At 39.4% G+C, this 14857-nt stretch overlaps 1 protein-coding gene across 1 annotated transcript in view; it reads right to left on the bottom strand.

Annotated features, from left to right (window-relative positions):
• Positions 1-322: 322 nt before the first annotated feature.
• The window catches only part of gramd4a (GRAM domain containing 4a), a 61146-nt gene continuing 46611 nt past the window's right edge, over positions 323-14857 (bottom strand). Inside the window, exons 11-19 of the mRNA XM_053649996.1 lie at positions 14745-14816; positions 14219-14262; positions 13485-13594; positions 12901-13055; positions 8040-8184; positions 7861-7954; positions 6281-6371; positions 6120-6188; positions 323-5702 (exon numbers count right to left, since the gene is read on the bottom strand). Coding sequence (XP_053505971.1) covers positions 5604-5702; positions 6120-6188; positions 6281-6371; positions 7861-7954; positions 8040-8184; positions 12901-13055; positions 13485-13594; positions 14219-14262; positions 14745-14816 — 879 coding nt within the window. The 3' untranslated portion in view covers positions 323-5603. The remainder of the gene's footprint in view (positions 5703-6119; positions 6189-6280; positions 6372-7860; positions 7955-8039; positions 8185-12900; positions 13056-13484; positions 13595-14218; positions 14263-14744; positions 14817-14857) is intronic.

Raw genomic sequence — 14857 nt, 5'->3', positions numbered from 1 at the left:
CCCACAGCACGGGGAGAACATGCAAACTCCGCACACACAGGGCTGTGGCGGGAATCGAACCCCCGACCCTGGCGAACCCTGGTGTGAGGCGAACGTGCTAGCTACTAACCGTGCGTGCTCTGTTTACTTACTTTACTTTTTTTTTGTACCTTGCCCTTCTGGGCCACTGTACTACTGCTGACATAACTGCAGTAGAAAGTAACTAATCAGACATGCTAGCAAATATCCCTGGATGCAAAACCCAACTAGATTATGGGCTTTGGCGATATTTACCATCGTATATAAGAGACTGGAATTTCAAAACAAAATAAAAGTCAGAAAACATCTTTTAAATCTTATTTACTCCATTACAAAACATACACCACATTATGATTTTATAACAGACACACAGTTCTTTTCAAAAACAAAAATGTGGTTCTAATGTTACGCCATTGCACCGAATATAAACCCCTTTTACTTCTCTTCAATCATCATTTTACTTCTGCGACATAAATAGCATAATAATAACTCGCACACCTCGACAATATAAACGTCTATTTCTTCAGTACATTGTGTGTGTTAATCTTTATAAAAAAATATTTAGCAAACATTTGCACACAGTTAAAACAAATATATCAGTTAATACACAGTACTGTGCAAACGTTTTAGGTACCCTATTTTTTTTTCTAGCACAAACTTTATTTTATTTTGTGACGTCTACATTATCGAGTCAGTACAAAAACATGTTAGATTCCCAAACATTAGTTTTCTAGCACAAAATTAAATGCTACAGAAAAATGTTTGTATGTCAGTAAAGAAAGCAGCAAATTTCATAAGAGACACTTTTCAGACAAAAAACACAATGAAAGCTGCTGGGTTTTGCTGCAAAAATATGAAGCGAGTGCGACGGTCAAAGTCTCCAGAAGAACCGTGTCTGATTCTGCAAGATGCTCAATAACACTTACAGCTCATTTCCTTATAAAACTGCACTCATTGTACCGGAGACGACTATTTTCATTATTGACTTTGTTTCATTTACTACTGTTTACTGCACTTTACTGTATTTTTTTTTAAAATGTAGAAACGTTTCATTATTTTGAAGGCATCTTTGCTCTACAGCATTTCTTTGCATGTGCCTAAAACTTTTGCACAGTACTGTATATATAACTATCACACCAGTGTTAAGCACAGAACTGGAGAGACACAGTGACAACCAGTGACCATCCAACAACTGCTTTCGCCTCCGTTCTCATATCCCTGTGGGTTCAAACTGAGGCAGGACATGGATTTAAATCAAACCTTCATGTAAACATCTGTTTTACACAGAGCATGGCTAATAAAAATAAAAATAAAAATAAAAAGAGTGCATGAAAGAGAGAGAGAGAGAGAGAGAAAGAGAGAGAGAGAGAGAGAGAGAGAGAGAGAGAGAGAGAGAGAGAGAGAAGAACAAACCAAGAAATATTTGGCAAAACTAGTGTTCAGACAATACAATCTGTGCTTGTTTAGTGCAAGTGCAGGACAACTCTGACCAGAAATGTCCGATTAAAAAAAAAAAAAAAAAAAAAAAGAAGAGTTAAAAGCTTTGGGACATTTATATGGACTTGCTTTATAGACTCTTTTAGCGAAAGTGTGCAGAAAATGAACCAAGCTTCCATCTGAGCATGTCGTGGGTTAAAGGTCTTCAGCGTGGGTCTGTTCCAGTGCTAGGATTTAAACTCGGAACCTTCTGCGAGCATTGACTGCTCAAGTTTCATATTACTGTACTTTCAATAACATACAGCTGACGTCAGTGACCAGAATAATCAGGAGCAAAGTGTCAAATAATTCTCCAATGAAAACACAACAACAGATGTGACATTTGCTCAAGCTGAATATTTGCATTTCGACACACAGGGTCATACACACAGCTCTTAGTGACTCGCTCAGTCTGTTATAAACATATGTGACCTACGCCATCATTGTGAGTCACTGTAACCCAGAAGCACATTTTAATACATTTGGCGTAAAGGAAGTCTCGGCTTTATGCCCTGGTCAGGCTGATGGTGGAGCTAGAGCCTATCCCAGGAACATTGGGCATGAAGCAGGGATGCACACCCAGTCCATTGCAAGGCACCACACACACACACACACACACACACATAAAACACTAGAGGCAATTTAGAGTAGCCAGTCCACATACTAGCATGTTTTTGGGCAAAACTACACACCGACAGTAAACCGGCTCGGAGGGGAACCGGGGACTCTATAGCTGTGAGGCCTCAAAGTGTGCGGTCTTAGTTAGACAATTAAATCAAGAATAAGGAGGCGTTAACACTTTTCAGACATACACACTCTTCATCATGTGGGTGGAACACTGTTATTAATCATTGACTGATATCAAGAGAAACGGTACGTTTCACTGAAACGAGCCCATGGCTGTGCATTCAGTGGGTTTTGCTGCAACTTGTAAAAAATAAATAAATAAAATATATATATATATTTTTTTTTTTTTTAAAAAGGAGAAGAGGAGGATGAGAATGAAACAAATATTCACTAGCATCTGGAGATAAATGCAGCATTCTAAAAGGTAGAAAATGCCTCATACCATGTTTGAGGGCCAATCGATATTTGTTTGAGTTTCATAACAATATTGACACAGTATGAAAGCCGAGACTTTCTCTGCGTGCCCAGAACAGCCTTCAAGCAAGCTTTTGATATAGATAGTGGTCTCTAAAAAGCCTGTTGCGTCTCCAGATTCAAAATGGCAGAATATATACTGTATGCCGGTGGGTTGCTGAGCTGACGTTAGTTTCTAGGTCAGTATCTGGCATTGGCGTTCCCCGCTGTGAACTGATCTGGCATTCATACTTCATCTACAAAAACAAGGTGCTCAGATTGATTCAATGTTTCAAGGCTGAAAATGTAGCCAGGGAGCTCAATGTATTGTATGGCTTGCGAGTGAAGACCTCGCATTGAACTAAATGACACGGTGTGTGATAGTGGAAGCATAAACGAGCAGAGAACTCTGAGCGTTCTGAGCCTATTCAGCTTTATGCTAGAGAGCCCACTAAAGACTGAGTTGGGTGTTGAATAGTAGAGAGGAGACAAGGAGGTGGTGTGTGTGTGTGTGTGTGTGTGTGTGTGTGTGTGTGTGTGTGTGTATGCAGAAACCTCATCACTAGTGGATAAAGAGAGAGATGGGAATTCACTAGCAAGAAGGTAGAGATGTGTGGTCATGTGTGGTCTTTCTCCAACTATTCAGTTAATATAACTCCACAACATTATTAGTCTAGTTTTAAGCATATTCCTCATCTCTGGAGAAACTGTCAGTCTTAGCAATCATATCTGTAAGTTACAAAACTTCCTTTCTCCTGGAAAAATGAGCATTCGTAGTATTAGTTTAATGACTACTATTGGTACTTTGCATAGGGTGATTAGAATACTTCTGCATCTACATACTGTAGGTTTATTCTAAAATGACATACAGTTGCAATCAAAATGATTGAACCCCCATTGCAAATCAGGTTTATTGTCAAAATGTACAGACTTTCAGCTGTTTGCAATGAACAAATCAAACAAAAGTAATTGAAATAGTTTAACATAAGGACTGCTTCAAGTGGTTTCCCCGAATTCAACTGAAAATGCAACTTGTAATGGTTTCGCCAGTTTCAAAATTATTCAACCCCCTGAATAGAATCCCTCACAACAGCACAAATATGCAAAACAGGTGCTGTCTCAAACACACCTGATTCAACTAATCAAGGGCTTTGTTAATTGCACCAGGTGTGCTTGAACTGGAACACATGAAATACCTGAACTGGTTAGGGGTAGAAAGTACGTGAAATACCTGTTCAGGGCAGAAAAAGTAAACTATCAACGGTTGCAACCAGATTTTTGAGAAGGCAGGTTGTGAAAAATCCTCGAGTGACTGCAAAAGACCTGCAGCAAGACCTGGTGCAACAGGTACTGAGGTTTCAGTGAGCACAGTAAGGCGCGTACTAAACACAGAAGGTTTCCATGCCAGAACTCCAAGACGTACACCACTACTGACCCAAAAGCACAAGAAAATTCGCTCAAAATCATATAAATGAGTCACAGAAGTTTTAGGATTCTGTTCTGTGGAGTGATGAAACAAAACTGGAACTTTTCAGCACGATGGATCAGCGGTACGTCTGGAGGAAGAAGAATGAAGAAAGAACACTCTATTCACAGTCAAGCATGGTGGTGGCTCAGTGATGCTCTGGGGCTGCTTTGCATCCTCTGGCACTGGAAACCTGCAACATGTGGAAGGCAAGATGGATTCAGTGAAGTATCAGGAAATCCTAGGAGAAAACCTCATGCCTTCTGTGAGGAAGCTGAAGCTTGGGTGTCATTGGACCTTCCAACAGGACAATGATCCCAAGCATACCTCAAATTCCACCAAGGCTTGGTTGCAGAAGAAGTCCTGGAAGATTCTACAGGGCCATCACAGTCACCTGACTGGAACTCCATAGAAAATCTCTGGTGGGATTTGAAGAAGGCAGTTGCAGCATGCAAACCCAAGAATATTACTGAACTGGAGGCCGTTGCTCATGAGGAATGGGATAAGATTCCTCAGGAACGCTGCCAGAAGCTATGCATCTCGTTTGCAGCAGGTCATAACAGCAAAAGCGTGCTCTACTAAGTACTAAAGATGCTTGGAATGAAGGGGTTGAATAATTTCGAAACTGGAAAAGTCATTATAAGTTGCATTTTCAGCTGAATTTGGGGAAACCACTTGAAGCATGCGTTGTGTTAAACTATTTCAATTACTTTTGTTTGAGTTGTTCATTGCAAACAGCTGAAAGTCTGTACATTTTGACAATAAACCTGATTTCAGTGGGGGTTGAATACTTTTGATTGCACCTGTATGATGCAACACCTCTAAACAGGTTAAAAATGTTTGAATGTGCTACAATTAAAGACCTCTAATGCTGTGATGTTTGAGATTAAAAATTTCTGACGACATTATTTATAACAGATCCGATCCAATTCATTCGTTTGATCAGTCAGTAATCCAAATATCAATCATTTTCCTAGCTATTATCAAAAAAGATGACTATAAAGAAAGGCAGTTTACACACACGTCACATTTGAAACTACACTGATTCCCTACAGTGCTACGTAGCACAAATTTTGATGCAAAAAGACATCTGAAGCACGCTGTTAATCAGTGGTGGGTTAAATGTGCTTTATGTGCATGTGTTGTGTGTTTGTGTATGCAGTGTAACAATGTAAACTAACACAAACAGGCTTCATCTGTAATTTGCAAGGTGTTAATGACCTCCTTGCACGCTCACCCGACAGGCATTACAAAGCAAAGCCTTGACAAATAAACACACAATCAGAACGGCTGCTCAAAAACACGAGTACCACATAAGTCTACATGCAGCTTTACACTCTGCTGTGTGTAGTCAGGCAGGAGAGGAGGTCCAGCCTCCTCCCCCCGAGCCATCAGTGTGAAAAACGCTCCACAGGAATGTGTTGCTGTTTGCTCTCAACCATCACGTGAGATCTTCTAGCCACAGCCAACTAAACCGATCAGTTCCAGCCTGCTCATTGAGATAGGAACAAGCGAGAGAAGACAGTGAGAGAAGTGGAAGCTTCTCCGTAGGGTTAATGATGCGCTAGGTCTCGTGGCAGCCTGTGGTCACAATCTTCATGTACTGAGTGAAGATCGCCTCGAACGCCTCGTCTCTGTGGATCATGGCACCGAACACCAAGGGCTGGAAGACGGAACACATATATGAACCAAAGCGGATGTAATCATTCGAAGCATTAATGGAGCCGTTTGTAGATGTATGTCCCTCTGCTAAATCAAAATTGGAATGAAAACACTGACGGGACTTCCCCTTCCAACTACCTGACACAACTCCATCTGTTGAAACTACACATGCATCAGCTCAGCTTTAAGAAATTAGACCAATATTGCAAGTCTAAGGTCTCTCCTAAATGATACGATTAGAAGAGGGCAGAAGAGACACTTTTAAACTTTAAAATTGCACATTTAACTGAGAGCAAATCATAACACTGTACAGTTCAGTGCTTTATCTCAACTAACATCCTCAACTCATTACAGCCTGTTATCTGAGTACAGTCATATCACACGTATATCCTTTTTCTAAATAAAATCTATAGCTCACCTTCTGTGTTGAGGGCGTGGCAATAGAGATTCCCATTCCTGACCCAGGCAAAACGGACAAAACCTTATACTACGGAAAAAAAGAAATCCAGAAACAATGGTGAAACTCACACCCACTGGCTCATATCTGAAGTACGCAAATATCTAAATGTCCTCGGTTACCTTTTGGATATCTGTGATGTCCACAAGCTTTATGACTTTATTCTTTTTGGAGGAGCCTGATCTGGAACTGGAGCTCTCAAAACACAAGTAGCTGAGAAGAACATATTGCATTAAACATTTAACTCCTAACTCTCAGGTTATGAATACTAATCAGTAAGAATGTTCCAAATATAACCCCCCCCCCCCTCCTCCCCCTCCCCCTCCCCCATTGAATTGTCGGTTATTCCTGTTATTAACAAGAAGCATGATGTAATTTTCTTTATACATGGATACTACACGTCTAGGAATTCTGCTGAAAGTGAAAACTGAAACTGTAAACGCTGAACAGACATACAGCGCTTGTTGATGACAGCGGAGATACTGTTTTATATAAAAAACTCCACATTGAACGAGATGAAAGACCATATAAGAAGAGGAGCGTTTACATTTTATGCAAATAAAATTTGTACGACAGGAAACAAAAAACAAAAAAAAAAAAACAAGGAAATACTATTTTAAATGTAAATATTTCCAGTAGGTGGGATTTTGGCTGTTTGGAAACTATTCATTTAATGTTCTTCTATACACTATATGGCCAAACGTTTGTGGAGACCTGACCATCAGAGCAATATGCGCTCCTTCCCCAAACTGTTGCCACAAAGTTGGAAGCAGACAATTGTCTAGGATGTCTTTGTATGCTGTAGCATGACAGTTTCCCTTCACTTGAACTAAGACGCTCAAAAATGTTCCAGCATGACAGTGTCCTTGTGCACAAAGCAAGCTCCATGAAGACATGGTCTGCCAAGGCCGGACTGGAAGAATTCGAGTGTCCTGCACAGACCCCTCACTTCAACCTCTCTGAACACCTTTGGGATGAACCCCAGACCTCCTCACCTAACATCGCTGCCTGACCTCACTAATGCTCTTGTAGCTGAATAAACACAAATCCCCACAGTTCACGCTCCAGAATCTAGTGGAAACCCTTCCCAGAAGATTGGAGGTTATTATAACAGCAAAGAGGGTGAAATAGCTATCTCTCCAATTTTCTTATTTTTTTTGCACCTCCGTGATTCGTGAGTGCGAGTTGAACATGAGTAACATTCGACATTCCACTAACGTCTTCCTTTAAGAATGTTTATTAACAAAATGAACTGGAAACAAAAAACCGTATCGCTCCAATCTTACACTGTGTAACCTAGCGCTCATTGTAGAAAATGACTTCACCATCATGAAGCAATGTTACTGGAGCTTCAATTTCAAAGCTTTCAGAAATATTTCAAATATTATAGTGCACATTATTCACAATGATTAGATCTACATCTAAATAAATAAATAAATAAATTATGGCTCTTACAGCGGGACTAAATCTAGAATTTGATGTTCTAAAAGCACATGTGAGCGCAATGGTCAAGGGGTACACATACTTTTAGCCATATCGTGAAATTCATATAGTAAATATTTTTTCAGCAAATATATTTGGATGTCTAAAGACACTATTGTGGTTTGCTTTTCAGTTTCTGGATGACAGAGGCAACATGGTTTGTTCAATTTACGAGAGAAACGACACAACATGTTTGGTGGTTCATGAGGAGTCTTCTTACTTTTCAGTAACATAGAGCAGACCGTTGCGAATGTAGTCAGTGGGCATTTTCCGGTCCCGATTGATCAAACAGCACCTCCATCCATTCTCGCACACTGTGTAAACACAAAACACTGGCAATTATTTCAAATAACAGACCTACAGCAGAAACAGAATTGACAATCCCTCTCTTTAGCGCACCAGGGAGAGGCCTTTCTGTCTCTGGCAGGTTGAAGATCTCATGGAAGGCTCCTCTCTTGGTGTTATGTGAGCGGCCACTGTCGTCCTCTCTAGTCATTCCTGAGGGAATGGTTGCTAAGCTACCCCGCGACACCACCGGCGGGATCTGCGCACAAAAAAAAAAACCCCAGAAAGAATTCAACCACAGAAATGACATTTTCTTTTGTATCTAAGTACAGCGTCCTCTGTTTTTCAATCGCAACCATGCTGTGCAAAGTCTCCTAAAAAAAATAATGAATAAAGCTATAGGTGCTTGACATCTTTTCCATAGACTGTTTATTAAGATGGGCATCCAAGAAGACATAGCTCCAAATGTTAATGCGTTTAGTATTTGGGTGAATTCATGTGGGTGAGATGTGTATTCCAGTCAGTGTACTGTCCATCTAGCAGATGTACACTACAATCAACTACAGAATTATTGGCACCCTTCAAAAGAATGGGCAAAAGTGACTGTAAAGCATGACTATTACACTGATTTAAAAATTCTTCATTTTAAATTCCAATTAAACAAATGGAGAAACTTCAGACCTTCATTTCATTTATTTCTTTCTTTTAAAAAAATGTAATAATAATTTATCCAAGTGTCTCCAACCTTGGTAGAAGAGGCTCAATGCGGTTATTCACTCCAAGAGTACAACAATTTGGAAACCAATATATCTGAAATAGAACAATGCAGTGTCTCCATATGTTTAAGCTATAAATATACCGCATTGGAAATGTTACTCATTTTATAGAGACATAGATTGATGAAGGGTGCCAGTAATTATGGAGTTGATTCGTATGAGTGTTAGTCAGTATGCTGATGATTTAATTTTATTGACTGCTACAGAGCCTGCGCTCAAGCTCTCTATTCTATTCGATTTCCATTCTCTCTAGAATATCTAAAGGGACATTTCCTACATGAAAAGGGAAGATGATAAGCCTACTCTATACATGTCTAATAGGACAGGTATATCTAAGGTCGACATTTCACTAGTTATAAGTAATAAGGGGTACTTGGACTATTCCCTATGTGCAAGATTACAGGGATACGTTTTCTGGACAAGAAGTCACTCCAAAGTATAAAACAAACCCCTGTAAACTCTGCTTCCAGAAAATTCACTTCATCATCACACATTCAGTCAATAAAATATTAATCAGAAGAAAAAAATCAGTCACTGTAAACAGGGGGAGAAAATATACCCCATCAACATCCAGCCAATCAGAACAAGGCGGATTGTGTACTTGCCAGTCCACACTGTTACAAAGTTTAAAGATTTACCACCGATTAAAGGTGATAAGTAACATCAAAAATGTTCGAAATACAATATTAACATAAGTGTTAATAAGGTAAACGTGAAGGAAAACCTTCAAGGGCTCTGTTTTAAATCTGTAGGCATTAGAGTGTGAATATGCAGTGAATATCTCATATGAAACTAACGCTACTGCTGTAACAATAATGTGTCATTTTGAGAACGTTTCTGATTAATGTATTCGTTCGTTCTAATAAGCTTTCTGGTTGTTAGAACTAGGGGTGGGCATATCATGGTTATTTCAGGATCGCAATGCTCGATCTTATCATGATCTTTTGTCAAGCTGGTTTTTAAGACTATTTTGCCAGTTACTGAACAGAGCAACCAAACAAATTTCCCTACTGATGAAAAGATGGCTCTCCAAGGAAATATAATCTCATAGAAAAAGAACAACACTCGCATCTTAGGCCAAAGTAACTTTTCAAACAAGTGCACTTCGCAAAAAATGTTAACAATTATTTCAAAATAATAACAGCTAAGCAAGGATACTGTATGTTTTATTTTTAATCTAAATAAAAATGTACATCACTTCTACTAATGTCTTCAGTATTTAAAGTGCAATAAATGGAAAGATGATTGGCAGGCAAGTGAAGTACTTAATTCTGTTTAAATACTGAATGCATTAGCTGAGTTGGTTTACACTTTTATGTAACATTTTGTGAATAATTGATTCGAGTTTTATTGTTTTGGTTTTTATTGCACTTCTCTCAGCATTCTGTATACAGCTGAGGAAAAATATTTGCTACTCGTAACGAGATTCAAGTGTTCTTTTTATATCCTTTAGGTCCTTGGCCAGGTAAAATTCACAGCATCAGTGATGTCATTCCAGTGCCTACTTGTTTTCTCATACGGAGTGCCTTTTTTTTCTTTCCTTTTGATGTTATTGTGTTTACTTCTGCGCTGTTTCTGGCTATACTGCAGTTCACATGTGCTCCCTGTGTTATATGGATTTTGGAGCAAACTTTAGGATGCTTTTTCAGTTGAACAAATTCATTGTGTATCTCTGATGTGCCAACCTCGCCTCTGCATGTTTCACAAAGAACCATTTGTGCTATGTCTGTTGTGTAAAACCAGCAGTTCCATAGCAGGGCTGAGCCTGGCCAGTAGTTGGATGGTAGACCACCTGGGGAAAGCTAAGGTTGCTGCTGGAAGTGGTATTTGGGAGGCCAGCAGGGGGCGCTCACCCTGTGGTCTGTGTGGGGCCTAATGCCCCAGTATAGTGACGGGGACACTACACTGTAAAACAGCACCGTGTTTCGGATGAGACGTTAAACCGAGGTCCTGACTCTCTGTGGTCACTACAAATCCCAGGGCACTAATTGTAAAAGAGTAGGGATATATCCCCGGTGTCCTGGCGCAATTCCCCCATTGGCCCTTCTCCATCATTGCCCACTAATAATCCCCATCTCTGAATTGGCTACATCACTCTCCTCTCCACTAATAGCTGGTGTTCTGGCGCACTATAGCTGCGGTCGCATCATCCAGGTGGATGCTACATACTGGTGGTGGTTGAGGAGATCCCCCCAATACTATGTAAAGCATTCTGAGTGTCTAGAAAAGTGCTATATAAATGTAACTATATATATATTTTAGTCATCAGTTCTTCCGTGTTGTCATCCATGCTGCAGCATTAATTGAGGAGAAAACCGAAGTTAATGAACTGCCTACTCTTGGCTGTTATTGGTTTGTTCATGTGTCTATGAGCTACACTGGCGAGTAATGTCTGTTTGTTCATAAAACAAGTTGAGGTGCCATGTCAGAGCCTTTTCTGACAATTTTCTGACAATGTGTGTGTAATATCACGGTACTCACGATCTCTGTAAAAACTGACCGTGGAGACATTTTCATCATTCACGTTTGAAATCATCCTATCGCCCACCCCTTTTCAGAACTTAGCATTAACAGGCTTCAGCAAATTTAACACTTGCCCTTCTGCCTTATTCATTTGCATACACATTCGCTTTGTTGAAGTGACTTTCAGGCACAAGAAATCAATTTGCATAGACTCTGCCATGTATTTCGCACTTTTAGTTAGAAATGCATACTGATTAGGGCAAACATGCAAAACAGATGTTATTCTGCTCATGTGAAAGACTCAATAATCTGTTGACACGGTTTTGTTAAAAAATTTTTAAAGGATGTTATCAGGTTTGCATGTGGCCCTACCATAAAAAAAAAAAAACTCGGAGAAAGTGTTTACAATTATGCTAAAGCAAAATTTATAACATGTACATCACCTTGCTTCACCTGCTTGAAGGCAAAAAAGGATCTTATAGTCTGGAAAATTCTAGAACGTTTTCCACTGAATAAATGTACATATGAGAATCATATACAGGAGGCTGTCTGTGAAAATGGACCCAAAATGCCTTGCACATACCTTGGATATTACGAAGTAACCACATATTGTATGTACACATGTCTGAATCAAGAATTGTAGCTGTAATATTCCAAGTTTTTTGTTGTTGTTGTTGTTTTTTTTAAAGACCAAAAATGAATATAGGAGCTGATAAACATGAGGCATTTGTGATCCATTTGTGAACAGATACCAGCCATGGCACAAGGTGCGTGTCCATTTAAAACACATTCGCTCGCACAGACAGGTAAAAAGGAAGGTGATCTGGTGGTATCACACACGCACACGCACTAGCAAGGTCACACCAGCATCCCTACCTTCTCACACCCAGACAGCTGAGAGAGAGAGAAAGAGAGAGAGAGAGAGCACAGAAGAGTAGTGTGACACACAAACTCAGAGTCAGAGCTGCACTGCATGATGGAGGATACAGTCAGTGTCTCCTCATGATGATCTCTCTCTCTCTCTCACACACACACACACACACACACACACACACACACACACACACACACACATGCATATGTATACACACTAGATCTATCAGAACAAATCTCACTCTTGCCTCACAATTTTAGTATAGTATTATACTATAATAATATAGTATTATTTATGGCTATAAGGTTTTGTCTCAAATACTCTTGTAACTTAAATAAAAGCATGTTATAGCACACCTTTATGTTGTTGTTTTTTTTTCACATTTCTAAGTGAAATATTTCTCATTTTCAGTTGTTTCTATTTTCAAATTAAAAAGAAACAATGTGTGCCCTAAATGTGATCGATGTAAGTACTTAAATGATCAAGTAAGCAGTTTAACAAACAAAAGGCACTGATCTAAGTCTTTTTCTGTGGCCGAATGTCAAATGTTGTTGGCATAAAGTGCACTACATAGAATCTTCATAGCCAGTTAAGTCGTTTCATGTATTAACTGTAGCGTTAAAGTCACCCAAACATATTTCGAAGCTATTTTACTCGCAGTAAATTGAGAAAAGTTGGTGTGTGGTGATTGTGTATGAATTAGTTGGAAAAAAAAATTAAAAAATCACAATGACAAAGAAATTCAGATTTTTGCTTTAAATATTCTACTATCAAACAGGATTTTGATAGTACGGAAAGGATCGCTGTTACTCTGAAAAACAAAGTAAGATCAGAACGGAGTGTGAGATGATGTTTGTCATACCCGTCTGGACATGGTGGCGTTGCTGCGCTCTTTAAGCTGGGGGTCTGTGGGCAGGTTGTTCCACACAATGTACGGTGTGTCGTACTTGTCCCTCAGCTTGGGACAGCTCTTAAACAGGAAGTCGATGATGAAGAATTTGATGCCTGCGTACAGCCCTGTCAGAGGAAAGCCATACCCATACACAAAAATACAAAATGTCAGTGTTCAAGTCTGCGTCTTATGTGTGTGTTACTGACTGAATCATTTATACATGGATGGAGGTGTTTAGTGCAACATTCACTTCCACACTGATATGAGCATGAACAAGAGATTTATATTATTCACCACCGTATAACAGTCTATTTAATGATTTCAGAGAATGGGGGGTTTACTACACACTGTGCAACATCTGAGGCAAGTGTGTGTGTGTGAGACAGAGGATATTACAGTGGTTCATATTATCTGAGAGTCAATGCATTTCAGTAAACATGCATCGACCTTTCATATTGACCAGGAGTGTATATATAAGTTATAAATCATTATGCTTATGCTTGTATGTGTGTGTGAGGGAGAGAGAAAGATTGAAAGAATGCCCATGCACTTACCTATAAGAAAGCCCATGAGTTTGTAGGGCAGGACGCAGGAGGAGATAAAGGCCACCCACAGACCAATGTACAGCTTCTGCGTTATCTCAGGCTGCACCCACATGAACAAACTGCAACGTGTTTTTTTACACACACACAAACACACACACACACACAGAAAACAAACTCAGAAACCTTTCTATTTCCATAAACAAGCAAAAGCTCACAATATTGCAGATCTATGTTTCTCTGTAACATTCTTAAAATATGCTACAGAGAATAATTAATGTAATGTGGACCGATATTCTGCACGATAATTTTGCAATTTATTCCTCTCTTACTACATAATTCCATCGTGTAAACACATTTACGAGACAACAGAGAAATAAGAGTGAAACGATATCCTGTTTATGCCTATTAATCATTTCCTGTAGCAGGAACAGCCTCTGAACATTAAAAGATGGGTTCTTTGGTTGGTTTGCATGACCTTCCCCTTGTACCCTATCCATTAATAGGGAATCCTGCCCCTGCTACCCCTCACCCACCCTCCCACTCCAAAAAAAAAACCCCAAAAAAACCACCACCGCATTTCGGTGACTGGTTTCTATAGTTTAGATCTGAATTGTACAAGTTATTAGTTGCTATTAAAGTATGCTGAGGAATTCTAAAATCTTTGAATGGCAGTGCTTATGAATATCGTTATAACAGTAAACACCTCCTGGAAGGAAATATCATCATGTCTAGGTGTTACTTACTTTTTGATTTTCTCCAAAACGTCTGACATCTTTCCAAAAAGATTCTGTGGAAATTCAAACCACAAGATGGAATAGCATATGAGAACTGTGCTTGTGCTTTGAGGTGAAAACAATTACATATATTACTACATAATAATAATAAAAAAAGAAGAAGAAGAGGAGGAAGAAGAAGAGGAAGAAGGAGGAGGAAGAAGAAGAGGAAGAAGAAGAAGAGGAAGAAGGAGGAGGAAGAAGAAGAAGAGGAGGAGGAAGAAGAAGAAGAAGAAGAGGAGGAAGAAGAAGAGGAAGAAGGAGGAGGAAGAAGAATAGGAAAAAGGAGGAGGAAGAAGAAGAAGAAGAGGAGGAAGAAGAATAGGAAAAAGGAGGAGGAAGAAGAAGAAGAAGAGGAGGAGGAGGAAGAAGAAGAAGAAGCGGAGGAAGACTAGGAAAAAGTAGAAGGAAGAAGAAGAGGAAGAAGAAGAAGAAGAAGAAGAAGTAGAAGGAGGAGGAATAAGAATAAGAAGAATGTATATAATAATTAAGATACCTGTGCTTTTTGTGCAACATCAAGGACTAACTGAAACTTTTCAGACACAGTCAAGTCTTCTTTTGGAGGATCCTAAAGACCAAAAGGGACAGCATTGAAAAAAGTTAGAATAC

This window comes from Ictalurus furcatus, chromosome 19 (genome assembly GCF_023375685.1).
Source record: "Ictalurus furcatus strain D&B chromosome 19, Billie_1.0, whole genome shotgun sequence".
Taxonomy (NCBI): Eukaryota; Metazoa; Chordata; class Actinopteri; order Siluriformes; family Ictaluridae; genus Ictalurus; species Ictalurus furcatus.
Note: the sequence above shows the minus strand (reverse complement) of the source record. Positions and strands in the feature narration are given on the sequence as shown.